General features: G+C 52.7%; 2 protein-coding genes across 12 annotated transcripts in view; one reads left to right on the top strand and one right to left on the bottom strand.

The window, feature by feature from the left end:
- Nucleotides 1-7,648, bottom strand: part of TEAD2 (TEA domain family member 2) — a 23,773-nt gene extending 16,125 nt beyond the window's left edge. Inside the window, exons 1-7 of one of the 7 annotated variants that reach the window (XM_011979297.1) lie at nucleotides 7,524-7,648; nucleotides 5,245-5,482; nucleotides 4,839-4,903; nucleotides 2,270-2,332; nucleotides 1,076-1,087; nucleotides 415-522; nucleotides 251-309 (exon numbers count right to left, since the gene is read on the bottom strand). In XM_011979297.1, the coding sequence (XP_011834687.1) occupies nucleotides 251-309; nucleotides 415-522; nucleotides 1,076-1,087; nucleotides 2,270-2,332; nucleotides 4,839-4,903; nucleotides 5,245-5,476 (539 nt within the window). In that variant the 5' untranslated portion in view covers nucleotides 5,477-5,482; nucleotides 7,524-7,648. Of the gene's footprint in view, nucleotides 1-250; nucleotides 310-405; nucleotides 523-1,075; nucleotides 1,088-2,269; nucleotides 2,333-4,838; nucleotides 4,904-5,244; nucleotides 5,483-6,582; nucleotides 6,682-7,519 lie in introns of those variants that run through there. The other 6 variants (XM_011979294.1, XM_011979296.1, XM_011979299.1 and 3 more) reach the window with 6 other exon arrangements.
- A 544-nt stretch (nucleotides 7,649-8,192) lies between these two features.
- Nucleotides 8,193-16,220, top strand: part of DKKL1 (dickkopf-like 1) — a 12,143-nt gene continuing 4,115 nt past the window's right edge. Inside the window, exons 1-4 of one of the 5 annotated variants that reach the window (XM_011979304.1) lie at nucleotides 8,193-8,304; nucleotides 9,656-9,828; nucleotides 10,601-10,741; nucleotides 10,885-10,977. In XM_011979304.1, the coding sequence (XP_011834694.1) occupies nucleotides 9,676-9,828; nucleotides 10,601-10,741; nucleotides 10,885-10,977 (387 nt within the window). In that variant the 5' untranslated portion in view covers nucleotides 8,193-8,304; nucleotides 9,656-9,675. Of the gene's footprint in view, nucleotides 8,305-8,680; nucleotides 9,095-9,655; nucleotides 9,829-10,600; nucleotides 10,742-10,884; nucleotides 10,978-16,220 lie in introns of those variants that run through there. The other 4 variants (XM_011979305.1, XM_011979302.1, XM_011979303.1 and 1 more) reach the window with 4 other exon arrangements.

Here is a 16,220-nt window from a genome sequence, read left to right as displayed (position 1 = left end):
GTCCCAGCTACTCAGGAGGCTGAGGCAGAAGAACTGCTTGAACCCAGGAGGCAGAGGTTGCAGTGAGCCGAGATTATACCACTGTACTCCAGCCTGGGCGACAGAGGAAGACTCCGTGTCAATAAATAAATAAATAAATAAATAAATAAATAAAAGAGGGGAGATGGGAGCTAGAAGGTGGAGTGAGAAAGGTCTCTGTGGGGGTGTGAGGGCGGGGGGCAGGTGCTGAGCCAGGACACATAGTACTCACTCTGGAACATTCCAGGGGGGCCCAGATCCCCCAGACCAAAACTGGAAAAGCTCAGAGGCCTGGATAGGACACAAAGAAAAATGGCTGGTCAGTCCCCTGTGGACAGTTGCAGCCCCATCCATCCCCCTTTGCCCCCAAGTCCCACAATCCCCAACCTGGACCACCTGAGGACCGGTGGGACCCAGTTTGGCCTGCAGGGAAGGCGCGGAGATGAGCTGGGCAGAGGACATGGTCGCCATTGTCTGGAAAGCCTTGTCTTTGGAAACCTGGTCCTAGAGGAGGAGGCGGAAGTTCATGTGACAGCAGCATCCCAGTCAACATGGCAAGAGGGGGGTGGTGCCAGGGTGGGGCAAAGATGGGGAGGTACAGAGGTGGGGAGTCAAGGCAAAGGGTTGGTGGCCGGGCGTGGTGGCACACGCCTGTAATCCCAGCACTCTGGTAGCCTGAGGCGGACAGATCACTTGAGGTCAGGAGTTCAGTATCAGGCTGGCCAACATGGTGAAACCCTGTCTCTACTAAAAATACAAAAATTAGCCAGGTGTGGTGGCGCACACCCATAATCCCAGCTTCTAGGGAAGCTGGGGCACAAGAATCACTGGAACCCAGGAGGCAGAGGTTGCAGTGAGTGGAGATCGCACCCCTGCATTCCAGCTTGGGCGACAGAGCCAGACCCTGTCTCCAAGAAAAAGAAAAAATGGAAAATAAAACAGCAAAGGGTTGGGTTGGGGGAGGGTTGAACCTCTCACCACAGCCCTCTGCCCCTCCTCAGGGACCGGGCACTAGTCTGGAGTGAGCGTGGGTGGGAGGATGGGCAAGGGGACTTACCACATTCAGGGCCTGCCCGTGGGGGTGGGGGAGGGTGCCAAAGGAGGAAAGAAAACATGACTTAGGAAGTGCGGCCCGGACTCCCCCACCTCCCTGCCCTACCCGCCCGCACAACCCCGCCACCCTGAGCTGAGCAGTGCCAAGGGATGGATGCAGAACAGGAAGTGGAAGTGGCCAGCCCTGGAGGGGAAAAGGGGCTCCCTGCCCAGAAAGACAGTGATGGGGGTTTCTAGAACAAGGAAAGCCAGAAGGTTCCCAGATGTCCAGGAGACAGGAAATGAGAATTTCAGAGCCAGCGGGAAGACGAGGTGAATGTTTCCTAATCCAGACAGAACAGACAGGGAACAGAGAAGGTCGAGAACAGACCGGAAGGGAAGGGTTTCAGACCTAGAGAGAAAGAAAGGGAAAGTTGCTAGATACAAAAAAACAAAAAACAAAAACAGGAAGCGACTGTCCCCAAGTCCAGAAAAAGAGACAGAAAAACCCCGCACACCCAGAAGGAGGAGAAAATGAGGGTCTCTGGCCAAGAGGAACCAGGAAATCCAAAGGATGAGGAAAAGGAAATGAATGAGGAATTTCCACCAGGGAATGAAGATTTCTGGGCACAAAGAGTAGGCAGATCACACGAAGGCCAGGAAATAGGAAAACCAACCAGCGGAGATGAAGAGGAGGCTTTCACAGCACAAGACTGGGGAAGAAATGAGACCACCAGGAAGAGGGAAAGGAGGGACAGGAGCAGAGGGAAGCGAGGGGGACAGGAACAGTGGTCAAGGGAGGGGACCGATGGCTCATCCTTCCCACTGCCCTGAGCAAAAACCTTCAGCCCTCTCCATGCTATCGCTCCCTGCCTAGGGTCTCAGCAACCACACCACCATCCCTAGGCATCTCCCTTTATGGGCCACTGACTCCCCACCTGGATGACTGTACCCCCCACCCTGTCCACAGAGGTCCCTCACCTGAGGTCTCTGTCCCCCTCTGTCTCTGGGTTTCTGTCCCTCTTTCTCTGGGTCTCGGTCCCCTCCCCCAAGTCTCTGTCCCCCTCTCCCTGGGTCTCTGTCCCTTTCTCTCTGGCTCTCGGTCCTCCCCCTCTAAGTCTCTGTCTCCCACCCCCAGTCTCTGTCCCTCTCTTTCTGGGTCTTGGTCCCCCACCCCCAGTCTCTGTCCCCCTCTCAGGATGTCTGCTTTGGTTCCTACCTTCAACTTGGACTGGATTTCCCTCGATTTCCTTCGGGCCAAAACCTGGATGTGACTAGAAACCTGGAAGGATCAATGGAGAAGCAGATTCAGGCCACAGCCACCGCCCCTATGTTCACTACCCCTTCTCTCCCTCCAGGTGCCTCACTGAGCTGCTGGAACATGAAAGGTGACAAACGCACTGAAGATGAGAGCCGTCTCAGGAGCACCCAAACACAAATGTCCATAAAGAAGCTCTCAGACACCACGGATCCTCCCGGGACCCATCCCATCCAGGCCTCCTTCCCCTCCATCATGCTGTCTGTGGCTCCCCTGGGTCTAACACAACCGCTAGAAAAACTATCCCCAAATAGGCACAGCGAGAGCACATGAACAGATGTGCTGATACAGTTCAGACATTTGTCCCTTCCAGATCTCATGTTGAAGTGCCATCTCCAGTGTTGGAGGTGAGGCCTGGTGGGAGGTATTGGATCATGGAGGCGAACGCCTCATGAATAGCTTTGCACCATCTCCTTGATAATGAGTGACTTCTCACTCAGTTCATGCAAGATCTGGTTGTTTAGGCCAGGCGTAGTGGCTCACACCTGTAATCACAACATTTTGGGAGGCCTAGATGGGCGGATTACTGGACGTCAGGAGTTCAAGACCAGCCTGGCCAACATGGTGAAACCTTGTCTCTGCTAAAAACACAAAAATTAGGGCCAGGCACAGTGGCTCACGCCTGTAATCCCAGCACTTTGAGAGGCCAAGGCAGGCGGATCACCTGAGGTCAGGAGTTCAAGACCGGCCTGCCCAACATGGCAATACCCTACCTCTACTAACTAAACATACAAAAAATTAGCCAGGCGTGGTGAGGTACGCCTGTAATCCCAGGTACTTGGGAGGCTAAAGCAAGAGAATCGCTTGAACCCGGGAGGTGGAGCTTGCAGTGAGTCAAGATCTCGCCACTGCACTCCAGCCTGGGCGACAAGAGCAAAACTCTCTCTCAAACAAAAACAAAAAAAAATAAAAATTTGCCAGATGTGGAGGCGCGTGCTTGTAATCCCAGATACTTGGGAGGCTGAGGCAGGAGAATCACTTGAACCCAGAAGGCGGAGGCTGCAGTGAGCTGAGATCATGGAACTGTACTCCAGCTTGGGAGACAGTGAGACCTTTGTCTCAAAAACAACAAAAACTGGCCAGGCGCAGTGGCCCACGACTGTAATCCCAGCACTTTGGGAGGCCAAGGCAGGTGGATCACCTGAGGTCAGGAGTTCGAAACCAGTCTGACCAACATGGTGAAACCCCATCTCTACTAAAAATACAAAAATTAGCTGGGCATGGTGGCGTGGGCTTATAATCCCAGCTATTCAGGAGGCTGAGGCAGGAGATTCGCTTGATCTCGGGAAGGGGAGGTTGCAGTGAGCCGAGATCGTGCCACTGCACTCTAGCCTGGGCGACAGAGCGAGACCCCATCTCCAAAGAAAAAAACAACAAAAAGATCTGGGTGTTTAAAAAGAGTCTGAGACCTTTGTCTTTCTTCTCTTGCTCCCACTCTCCATGTGCCAGGCCTGCTCCCACTACCCTTTCCTCCATGATTGGAGGCTTCCTGAGGCCTCACCAGGAGCAGATGCCAGCTCCATGCTTCCTGGACAGCCTGCATAACTGTGAGCCAAAATAAAGCCTTTTCTTTCTTTCTGTCTTTCTTTTTTTTTTTTTTTTTTGAAACAGAGTTCCTCTCTTTTGTTTCCAAAATAAAGCCTTTTCTTTCTTTCTGTCTTTTTTTTTTTTTTTTTTTTTTTTGAGGCGGAGTCTCGCTCTGTCGCCAGGCTGGAGTGCAGCGGCACAATCTCGGCTCACTGTAACCTCCACCTCTCGGGTTCAAGCAATTCTCCTGCCTCAGCCTCCCGAGTAGCTGGGATTACAGGCATACATTGCCACTCCCAGCTAATTTTTGTATTTTTAGTAGAGATGAGTTTCACCATGTTGGTCAGGATGGTCTCGATCTCCTGACCTCCTGATCCACTCACCTGAAGTGCTGGGATTACAGGCATGAGCCCCTGGCCCAGCCTAAAGCTCTTTTCTTTATCAATTATCCAGTCTTGCCAGGTGCGGTAGCTCACGCCTGTAATTCCAGCAATCCCAGCACTTTGGGAGGCCGAGGTGAGTGGATCACCTGAGGTCAGAAGTTTGAGACCAGCCTGGACAACATGGTGAAACTCCATCTCTACTAAAAATACAAAATTACCCGGGCATGGTAGTGCATGCCTGTAATCCCTGCTACTCAGGAGGCTGAGACAGGAGAATTGCTTGAATCCAGGAGGCAGAGGTTGCAGTGAGACAAGATCTGGCCACTGCACTCCAGCCTGGGCAACAGAGCTAGACTCCATTTCAAAAAATAAACAAATAAATAGATAACCCAGCCTTGGGTAATTCTTTACAGCAACACAAACGGACTAACACACACGCCGAGAAGACAGATGAACACACAGGAAGCAGCTTCTTCCTTGAACCTGAACCTGCCCATATGAGGATGACCCTGAGAAGACCAGCCCATCCCAGACAGAAGCCCACAAGTCCGTTCCGAGACCTGTTTTCGAGTTCGGGTCTTCCCTGTTCTCAGCTTGATGTAGCGGGCGATCAGTTCATTCCGACCTGAAGATTCAAAGACGGAATAGAGTTAGTTAGACTTTCAGCAGAACTTCCCCACGGCAGGGACACCAGGAAAGAAGAAAGCAGCAAGAGTCCCCAAAGGTCTGCAGCAACTGGGCTGCCGGTCCCCTCAGCTACACGGAAGCCAGACTGCTTGGGTTCAAATCTCAGCTCATCGGACCCAGCTCTGTGCAACTATAAGCAAATCACTTAACCCAGCTGTGCCTCAGTTTCCTCATCTGTGCAAATGGTGATGCTAGCTCCTACTTCTGAGTGCTCCATAAATCTTGTTACTGTCATTATTCATCAGTGGGGGCCAGGGCAAAAGACAGAAGTAGACTCACCATACATCTTGCCTTCATCGGACAAAATAATTTTCCGGCGGCCGCAGGGTGGATAGATGGCCAGGGCCTCCTGGAAGCTCTGCTCAATGTCTGGGCTCCACACCCCCTCTGCATCCGGGCCCCCGTCACCCCCAGCCCCCTCACTGCCGCCGGTACCCTCCTCACTGCCTTCCTCACTGCCCGTCCAGCCGCTGCCATCGTCCAGGGCAGCCCCAGCCCGGGGTTCCCCCATCTGGGCCTGGAGGAACACAGAACTCAGCAAGCTTCCCCCAAACCCCACCCTCAAGGGACCTGAAGCTGAGAGGGCTGGGACTCTGGACCACTGGGTCTGAGGGAGGAGGGGCCAGGGGCCTGGTCTCCTGGGTCTGAGGGAGGAGAGGGCTGGGGACCTGGACTCCTGGGCCTGAGGGAGGAGGAGCTGGGGGGGACTCCTGGGTCTGAGGGAGGAGGATCTGGGGCCTGGACTCCTGGGTCTGAGGGAGGGGGTGCTGGGGCCTGGGCTCCTGAGTCTGAGGGAGGAGAAGGAGCTGGGTTTCTGGGAAAGCTGAGGATGGGAGTGTTCTCAAGAGTTTCCAGAGGAACTCAATTATGATGAAGTCACAATGATTACCCCAGAGTGATTACCCCAGAGTAATGCCGAGGGCCATGAGGGCTAAAGGTTCGGGTATGAATTATGGGTTTTAAAGAAGACAGGAGGCAAAAGCTAGTGGTGGGGACGGAAGGTGTGGGTGAAACTTTCCCAGTCCCACCCCAAGAACAGGTGCTAGGATGTGAGCAGCAGCTGCCAGAAAAGAAGAGGGGCCAAATAAGACTGAGGGGAGGTCTAGAGAGACGGGAACAGAGACTCAGAGAGAGAAGGGGACAGAGACCCAGAGAGGGGGTGGGGACAGAGACCAGCAAGGGGGGGAGACAGAGACCCAGAGAGAGAGGGGGACAGAGACCAGAGAGAGAGGGGGACAGAGACCCAGTGGGGGGAGACAGAGACCCAGAGACAGAGGGGGACAGAGATCAGCGAGGGGGGGGACAGAGACCTAGAGAGAGAGGGGGACAGAGACCCAGTGGGGGGAGACAGAGACCAGAGGGAGGGGGGACAGAGACGGGGGGGGGGGACAGAGACCCAGAGAGAGGGACAGAGACCCAGGGAGAGGGAGAGACAGAGACCAGAAAGAAGGGGACAGAGACCAGGGAGAGGGGGACAAGGACTAGAGAGAGCGGGCCAGGGACACAGAGAAAGAGGGAGACAGAGACCCAGAGAGAGAGGGACAGAGACCCAGAGAGAGAGGGGGCCAGAGCCCCAGAGAGAGGGCAGCAGAGACCCAGAAAGAGGGAGACGGAGACCTAGAGAAGGTAGGGACAGAGACTCAGGGCAGCAGCTGAGGCCGAGACCAGGAGAGACACACAGAACCACAGGCTGGGGGACTGGGGCGCCCTGCCATCCGGAGAGCCAGAACAAAGGGCCCAGGCGTCCCCTCCCCCAGCTTCCCACAACCCCCCATCAGGGGAGGGGCTTGCCGGCCAGGGCGACTCCCCTCCGGCACCGGGCCCCGCCCCTCCCCTCCCCCGTGCGCCGTGGGCTCTGATCCAACTCAAGTTCCCAGCGACTTTCCGGAGGCCGGGAACAGGGAAAACTTTTTCCAATACAGTCAGATCCCGCCTCCATGGAGGCTCCATATCCTCCACAGCTTTCCCAGGACCCCAGAGTCCAGGCCCCTATTCCCCTCCTCCCGCGGACCCTAGCAGACAAAGACCCCGGGCCAAGCCCAGTGGCGCTGCGGCGTTCAGGACCCCCGTAGGCCAAAATCCCAGCCCAGCCCTCCCCCATGTGGCCAGACAAAGGGACGGTGGAGTCGGGTAAGAAAGGTCCCCCTAATTTCCCGCCCCAGACCCTAAACCTCCAAAGAGGCAAGGCTTAAGATCCAGAAAGCCCGGTAACCTCACCTCGGCCACGCCAGAGGCCCCCCCTTCTCCGTAAGAAGGACCAAATGCCCCCCAGATTACACACGGAGTCCTTCTCACTCCAAAGTGACACCGCCGCAGACACTCGCACGCCCCACACCCCGCCAGCGCCCTTGGCCCGCACCCGCTACTGCGCGCACGCCCAAACTCAGACCCAGCCGCAGGCACCCTAACTCCGCCAGAGTTCCCACTCCTCACTGAGGCTCGGTCACGGGCACAAATTCGGGCCCCCGGGCAAAAGAAGACTGCGAACCATTCAGAGACGGTCCCGCAAACGCACGCCTCACCTCCTAACCAGCAACTCCCCACCCCAACTCACACACCCCAAAGCAGGATCCCCGACTCCCGCCGGCGCCTTCCTACCTCCCGGCCTGGGGCTGGGGAGCCGCGGGCGGGCGGGGCGCTGCGAGGGAGAAAGTTGCCGGGAGCTTTGTTTGGGAAAAGTGGGAGGGACCGGAGGGGGGGCGGGTCCGGCCGGCGGACAGCGGGAAGGGGGATCCGACGGTGACAGTTTGGGGGAGGATTTTTGCTTTGGGAGAGATTAGCCTATCTCGGGGCTGGTAGGAACTCAGGACTTGGATGCTTGAGAAAGGAGGGGGTTTGAGGGTTCGGACTCCAGGTCAGAGGGAAAAGGCTGATAGGAGCCAGGAACCCCTGGTCTGAGGGAGGAGAGGCTGGGTGCTGGGACTCCTGGATCTGGGAGAGGAAGGGGCTGGAGATATGGGCTCCTAGGTCTGAGAGAGGACTGGGCTGGGCACCTGGAATCCCGGCTACCCTCTGTTGTTTGCGTATTGGGGGTGTGGAAGTGATACGAATACAAAGAATCTTTACTGTTCGGCCCTAAGGGTTTTTTTTTGTGTGTGTTGTTGTTGTTTTGAGGATTGGGGTCTGGGGATGAGTTTTGACTGATTCCTATGACAACATGGTTTCCTTGTGAAGAGTTAAGAGTTGAGGGTAGGACCATCGGGAGTTTATTGGAGGCCCACGTAGGTGCAGATTCCTCATCTACAGGCTCTAGTGCACTGGAGACGGCTGGCGGCTGTCCCAGGACAGGGAAGAGCGCTTTGGTGCCTGAGAGATGACTTAGGGCCCGGTCTCTTAAGAGTGAAGGGCTGGATGTTCAAAATTACGGGACTAGAGGGGGCTGGAGTCCGGACCTGAGGTCCTCATGGAAAAGGGAAGTTTGATTCCGGATTCCTTGGCAGATGAAATATACGGCTGGATTTAGGGTTTCCGGAGAGAACGCGACTTTTTAGTGGAACTGGAGCGGGAAAACCAGAAGGGACACGGAGAAAAGGTTCCGAGACAGATACACAATTAGAGTGAGAATTAAAAGGGCTGCTCGTACTCCGGTGTCTCCAGTAAGAGGAGCCTAGGACTGGAACTCGGGGTGCTGAGGGCAAGATCTGGGACGCAGGGGAGTGGCCCAGTGCAGAGGCGTGGCTTTCAGCCAAGAGGCGTGGCCATCTGAGATAGGGAGGGACTCCGAAACGAGGGCCGCAGGGAACACCTCCAGGACTTGGTCTCCAGGACTGAGGTCAACTGACAGGGGCGTGGTCTGGTGGCGTGGGCGTGGCCAGGGAATGAACTCACCGCTCTGGCTTAAGAGGTGTGGTGAACGAAGGATGGGGCGTGGCTCTGTCATCAGGGGCGTGGTCATGGAATAGAGGCCGGGGCTCCTGGGTGAGGCCGGCAAGTTTGGAGCGTGGTCAGACAATAGGGGCGTGGCTACGGCTCGCGTAGCGCAACCAACGCTCTGGACCAGACCTGGGCTCGAGACCATAACTGTTCGGGTTTAACAGTCCGTGGGCGGCCGGAATCCGGGAGTCCGGTGACCGGGCTGTGGTCTAGCATAAAGACGGAGCCCAGAAGAAGGGGCGGGGTATGGGAGAAGGTGAGGATTGAGATCTGGTCGTGAATGTGAGCGAAAGTGAGGAAAAGACCATTGGATGAGGCCGGGTGCTGTGGCTTACGCCTGTAATCCCAACACTTTGGGAGGCCCAGGTGGTCGGATCACTTAAGGAATTCGAGACCAGCCTGGGCAATGTGTCGAAACCCCGTCTCTACAAAAAATACAAAAATTAGCCGGGCGTGGTTGTGCGCGCCTGTGGTCCCAGCTACTTCGGGGGGCTGAGGTGGGAGAATCACCTGAGCCCAGGGAGGTCGAGGCCGCAGTGAACCGTGATTGTGCCACTGTACTCCAGCCTGGACGACAGAGTCTCGGTCTCAAAAAAAAAAAGTATATGAGACAGAACCCAGAAGAGCCGGACCTGGGAGAAGAGGGGGCCTGGCAAGGTGGAGGGTGTGGGAGTAGAAGAAAGAAGCAGTGGGGGAAATGAGCGCGGTGTGAGAGTTGCCTTAACTGGGGAGGCAGCCCGGGCAAGGTGCTGGAGAGGGGCGTCTTGGGTGGGGGCGTGGCCACTGCCCGGGGCTCTGACCCCGACCCTTGCCACAGCCTCCCCGCCTGCCCCCACAATGCGGCATCGGCTGGTCCTGCTGCTGCTCCTCTCTGCCCTGGTGACCCCCTCCACTGCAGCCCCTATCCACGATGCTGATGCCCAAGAGAGCTCCTTGGGTCTTACAGGCCTCCAGAGCCTACTCCAAGGCTTCAGCCGACTTTTCCTGAAAGTAAGTGATAGCGGAGGGATGGGGAAAGAAGTACTGAGAAGAGGTTCAGGGACGCAGAGTGGGAGATGGTTCAGGGCCAGGCAGGGGGACAGGCAGGATGAGAGTCAAAGGGACAGAGAGAGAGGGCAACAGGGAGACCAAGAGATAGGAAGAGGGAAGGGGCTGGGCCCAGGCTATAATCGCAGCACTTTGGGAGGCTGAGGCAGAAGGATCATTTGAGCCCAGTAGTTGGAGACCAGACTGGGCAACATAGTGAGACCCTCATCTGTACAAAAAAATATGAAAAATAGTTGCAGGTGCATGCGCCTGTAATCCCAGTTGCTTGGAAGGCTAAGGCAGAAGGATCCCTTGAGCCCAGGTCGAGGCTGCAGTAAGCCATGATCGCACCACTGCACTCTAGCCTGGATGACATAACAGGGAGACCCTGTCTCTAAATAAATAAAGATATACGTGCATAAATAAGAGAGGAAAGGTAACAGGCAAAGAGAGAGGGAGATGGGACAGAGACAAGAGACTGGGGAAAGAGACAGGAGGAGAGGGGGATGGGGACAGAAGAGGAACAGGGATAGTAAGGCAATGGGACTGAGAATAGAGACAGAATTGATGGCAGATGGAGGCCGGAGGTTAGGCCCTAAGTATCAGAGGGCAGAAAGTAAAGGGGATGGGAGGGACTTGGGGCCAGGCCTCGGGAGCATCCTAGCAAGGCTGCAGAAGGGGCTGTACTGGGGAGATGTGAGGTCCAGCAGCTCACCAGTCCCTCCTCTGGCCCCAGGGTAACCTGCTTCGGGGCATAGACAGTTTCTTCTCTGCCCCCATGGACTTCCGGGGCCTCCCTAGGAACTACCACAAAGAGGAGAACCAGGAGCACCAGCTGGGGAACAACACCCTCTCCAGCCACCTCCAGATCGACAAGGTGCCTATGCAGGGAAGCCCTTCCTGGAGTCCCCGTGGGATCCCTCCATCCCTCCATCCCTTGTGCTGCAGTATCTGTTGGGAGGGAAGGAGGGCAGAGGAGGAAAGCAGGTTTGCTCTCACTCTCTCATCGGATCCTCACAGATGACCGACAACAAGACAGGAGAGGTGCTGATCTCTGAGAATATGGTGGCATCCATCCAACCAGCAGAGGGGAGCTTCGAGGGTGACTTGAAGGTTAGGACATGCCCCGCCGTCAAAGTGTCAGGCCCAAACATTTTCCCTTTTTTTTTTTTTCTTTTTTAAAGCAGAGTCTCACTCTGTTGCCCAGGCTGGAGTGCAGTGGCACGATCTCAGCTCACTGCAACCTCTGCCTCCCGAGTTCAAGTAATTCTCCTGCCTCAAGCTCCCTAGTAGCTGGAATTACAGGCGCCCGCCACCACGCCTGGCTAATTTTTAGTATATTTTTTAGTAGAAATAGGGTTTCTGCACGTTGGTCAGGCTGGTCTCCAACTCCTGACCTCAAGTGATCTGCCCACCTTGGCCTTCCAAAGTGCTGGGATTATAGGCATGAGCCACCGTGCCTGGCGAGGCCCTAACATTTTCTGTAGTTTAGGAGGACAAGAAGAAGTGACCCTCCTACTCCTCCGTGTGGAACTTCCTCCTTCTGAGCCTGGTTTGCCGTCTCTCAAGCTGGGCAATCCAACTGTCAGAAATGAGATTTTTTGACCTCAGAATACATCCCCAAGGGTTTGGTAGACCGTAGAGGGCTTTGTGAGTGTCAAAGTGGTTTTCTTTTTTTTTTTTTTTTAACTACATAATAGTCAATCAAAGTGTTTCTATGAGCACCAAAATGTCTTATAAACCAAGAAGGGTTTTTAATTCTAAGTGCTTGGAAAGCTTCACCCTCATACACCCCAAAGTGTGTTTTTGTCTCAAAGTAAGTGCTCTGCAAACTTCAGAGTATTTTTCAATCTATCCCAAAGTGGTTGGTAAACATCTCCGTTATAAACTCCAAAATGTTTTTTGTTGTTGTTTTGTTTTGTTTTTTGAGAATGGAGTCTCGCTGTGTCACCCATGCTGGAGTGCAGTGGCACAATCTCAGCTCACTGCAACCTCCACCTCCCAGATTAAAATGATCCTTCTACCTCAGCCTCCTGAATAGCTGGGACTATAGGCACAGACCACCACACCCAGCTAATTTTTGTATTTTTAGTAGAGACGGGGTTTCACCATGTTTCCCAGGCTGGTCTCAAACTCCTGAGCTCAGGCAATCCGCCCACCTCTGCCTCCCAAAGTGCTAGGATTACAGGCATGAGCCACCACACCCAGCCCAAAATGTGATTTTTTTTTTTTTTTTTGAGATGGAGTTTCACCCTGTCACCCAGGCTACAGTGCAATGGCACAATCTCAGCTCACTGCAACCTCTGCCACTGAGGTTCAAGTGATTCTCCAGACTTAGCCTCCCAAGTAGCTGGGACTACAGGTACACACTACCGCGTCTGGCTAATTTTTGTATTTTTAGTGTAGACGGGGTTTCACCATGTTGACCAGGCTGGTCTTGAACTCCTGACCTCAGGTGATCTTCCTGCCTCGGCCTCCCAAAGTTCTGTGATTATAGGCATGAGTCACTGCGCCTGGCCCAGTATGTCATTTTTAATACTGAAGAGCTTTATGAATGCTAAATGCTTTGTGTATTTCACCTTTGGTAAATTTTTCTTTTTTTCTTTTTTGGAGACGAAGTCTCACTCTTGTCCCCCAGGCTGGAGTGCAATGGCGCGATCTTGGCTCACTACAACCTCCACCTCCCAGGTTCAAGCGATTCTCCTGCCTCAGCCTCTTGTGTAGCTGGGATTACAGGCACCTGCCACCATGCCTAACTTTTCTATTTTTAGAGAGACAGGGTTTCATCATGTTGGCCAGGCTGGTCTCGAACTCCTGACCTCAGATGATCCAACTGCGTCGGCCTCCCAAGGTGCTGGGATTACAAGTGTGAGCCACCATGCCCGGCCACCTTTGGTAAACTTCTACAAGTGATTGTAATCATGAAGTGCTTTGCAAAATCAGGGTATTCTTAATCCTGAAAAGTTTTAAGAAACCCAAAGAGCTTGATAAATCCATATGATACCCATGTACACCCATGCAGTATCTTCATTTTTAAAATGTTTATTTAAAATTTTATTTTAAAAATTTCAGGCCAGACGCAGTGGCTTACACCTGTAATCCCAGAACTTTGGGAGGCTGAGGCAGAAGGATGACTTGAGCCCAGGAGTTTGGGATCACCCTGGGCAATACAGCAAGTCCTCATCTCTACAAAAATTTTTAAAAAGTAGGCCAGGCACTCTGGCTCATGCCTGTAATCCTAGCACTTTGGGAAGCTGAGGCAGGCAGATTGCCTGAGCTCAGGAGTTCGAGAACAGCCTGGGCAACACAGTGAAACCCTGTCTCTACTAAAATACGAAAAATTAGCCGGGCATGGTGGCCTGCACCTGTAGTCCCAGCTACTTTGAAGGCTGAAGCAGAAGAATTTCTTGAACCCGGGAGGCAGAGGTTGCAGTGAGCCAAGATCATGCCACTGCACTCCAGCCTGGGGGACAGAGTAAGACTCTGTCTCCAAAAAAAAAAAAAAAAAAATCAAAAAAGCAGCCAGGTGTGGTGGTGCGTGCTGTGGTTCCAGCTACCCAGGAGCCTGAGGTGGGAGGATTGCTTGAGACCAGGAGGTTGAGGCTAAAGTGGGCCCAGATCATGCCACTGCACTCTAGCCTGGGCAACAGAGTGAGACTCTGTCTCAATCAATCAATCAATAAATAAAATTTCAAGCCTACAGAAAAGTTTTTTTTTTTTAAACATATTTTATTATTTTGGAAATGAGTCACCCTGTGTCACCCAGGCTGGAATGTAGTGGTGCCATCTTGGCTCACAGCAACCTCCACTTTCCAGGTTGTGGAAAGTAAAAAGTTTCTCTGTAAAGTTTTTTTTTTTATTAAATAATAAATCATAAGTGTTAGAGATAATAGTTTTTTTAAAACTAACTTTTTTTAAGCCTCTTTGCTTTGTGTTAATAATGCTTTCTTAAACTGTATCTTATGTAGTTGTTAGATATAAGGAAATAAGTACATTCTGTGTCCTTGTGCTTTTTTTTTTTTTTTGAGACGGAGTCTTGCTCTGTCCCCAGGCTGGAGTGCAGTGGCGCCATCTCAGCTCACTGCAAGCTCCGCCTCCCAGGTTCATACCATTCTGCCTCAGTCTCCCTAGTAGCTGGGACTACAGGCGTCCGCCACCACGCCCGGCTAATTTTTTTTTTTGTATTTTTAGTAGAGACAGGGTTTCACCTTGTTAGCCAGGATGGTCTCGATCTCCTGACCTCGTGATCTGCCCACCTCGGCCTCCCACAGTGCTGGGATTACAGGTGTGAGCCACTGCGCCCAGCCTGTGTCCTTGTACTTTAACCAAGATATTTGGTCTCGACATGCTCATGCATGTCCTGGCTCACAGCTTATGCCCCTTCCTCATTAGGAAATGTTATTACTTCTCTAAGTCTTTTCGCAAGCAACTTCCTCTTTTCCTTTGTTCTCCATTGCCTTTACTTATTTAAGAAAGTTTTTTAAGTTGTTAGCTAATTGGGTTTAGCTTAGACTGTGAGATCCAGCTCCAACCAATGGAGACAGGACATAGCAGTAAGGACCCAACACATAAGGGACAAATATTCCTGCCTTTCTTTGTTCATTGTGCTCTTGCGGCAGGATTGCTGATGGGCAGCACCCTTTCTGCAGAAAGTAAAATTGCCTTGCTGAGAAAACTTTTTGTCTGAATGCTGATTTTTCCTTGCGACACCAAGAAATAAGCATTTTAATTCTAACACAGATTCAAGCAATTATCCTGCCCCAACCTCCCAAGGAGCAAGGATAACAGGCACGCACTACAACATCCGACTAATGTATCTTTTGTTTGCTTTTTGTATTTTTAGTAGAGAAGAGGTTTTGCCATGTTGGCCGGGCTGGTCTTGAACTCCTGACCTTGGGTGATCCGCCCACCTTGGCCTCCCAAAGTGCTGGGATTACAGGCAAGAGAATTTTTTTTTTATCAAGACGGAGTCTCGCTCTGTTGCCCAGGCTGGAGTGCAGTGGCGCGATCTCAGCTCACTGCAAGCTCTGCCTCCTGGGTTCACACCATTCTCCTGCCTCAGCTTCCCAAGTAGCTGGGACTCAGGCGCCCACCATCACACCCGGCTAATTTTTTTGTCTTTTTTAGTAGACGGGGTTTCACTGTGTTAGCCAGGATGGTCTCGATCTCCTGACCTCGTGATCCGCCCGCCTTGGGCTCCCAGAGTGCTGGGATTACAGGCATGAGCCACCACGCCTGGCCTGTATCATTTTCTTAATGACTTACCTTAGTTTCTAACAAATCCGTGGTACAGTAAGTTATATTAAGACATAGTATTTTTATGGGTTTTTTTTTTAATTATTATACTTTAGGTTCTAGGGTGCATGTGCAGAACGTGCAGATTTGTTGCACAGGTGCATGTGCCATGGTGTTTTGCTGCACCCATCAGCCTGTCACCTGCATTGGGTGTTTCTCCTGATGCTATTCCTCCCCTGGCCCCCCACCCACAACAGGCCCTGGTGTGTGATGTTCCCCTTCCTGTGTCCATGTGTTCTTATTGTTCAGTTCCCACTTGTGTGTGAGAACATGCAGTGTTTGGTTTTCTACTCTTGTGTTAGTTTATTGAGAATGATGTCCCTGCAAAGGACATGAACTCATTCTTTTCTGTGGCCAAGTAGTATTCCATGGTATATATGTGCCACATTTTCTTTATCCAGTCTATCACTGATGGAGATTTAGGTTGGTTCCAAGTCTTTGCTATTGTGAATGGTGCTGCAATAAACATACATGTGCATGTGTCTTTAAAAAAAAAAAAAAAAAAAAAAGTACAATAAATATCCCTATAGTCTCTTTTCCATAAACCAAAATTTCTCAAGGTTGGCATCATTGGCACGTGAAGCTGGATAATCTTTGTTGTAGGAGCTGTCCTGTGCACTGTTGGATGTTTGGTAATATCCCTGGGCTCTATACCCACTAGAGAGAAGTTGCCTTCTGCTGGGCACGGTGGCTCACAACCATAGTCCCAGCACTTTGGGAGGCAGAGACAGGGGGATCATGAGGTCAGGAGTTCAAGACCAGCCTGGCTAACACAGTGAAACCCTGTCTCTACTAAAAATACAAAATATGGGGCCAGGCGAGGTGGCTTATATCTGTAATCCCAGCAGTTTGGGAGGTTGAGGCAGGCAGATCATGAGGTCAGGAGTTTGAGACCATCCTGGCTAACACAGTGAAATTCCGTCTCTACTAAAAATACAAAAGAAATTAGCCAGGCTAGGCCGGGCGCGGTGGCTCAAGCCCGTAATCCCAGCACTTTGGGATGCCGAGACGGGCGGATCACGAGGTCAGGAGATCGAGACCATCCTGGCTAACACGGTGAA

The sequence above is a fragment of the Mandrillus leucophaeus genome, unplaced genomic scaffold, assembly GCF_000951045.1.
Source record: "Mandrillus leucophaeus isolate KB7577 unplaced genomic scaffold, Mleu.le_1.0 Scaffold200, whole genome shotgun sequence".
Classification (NCBI taxonomy): Eukaryota; Metazoa; Chordata; class Mammalia; order Primates; family Cercopithecidae; genus Mandrillus; species Mandrillus leucophaeus.
The sequence above is the reverse complement of the archived record's forward strand: the minus strand, read 5'-3'. Positions and strand labels throughout refer to the sequence as shown.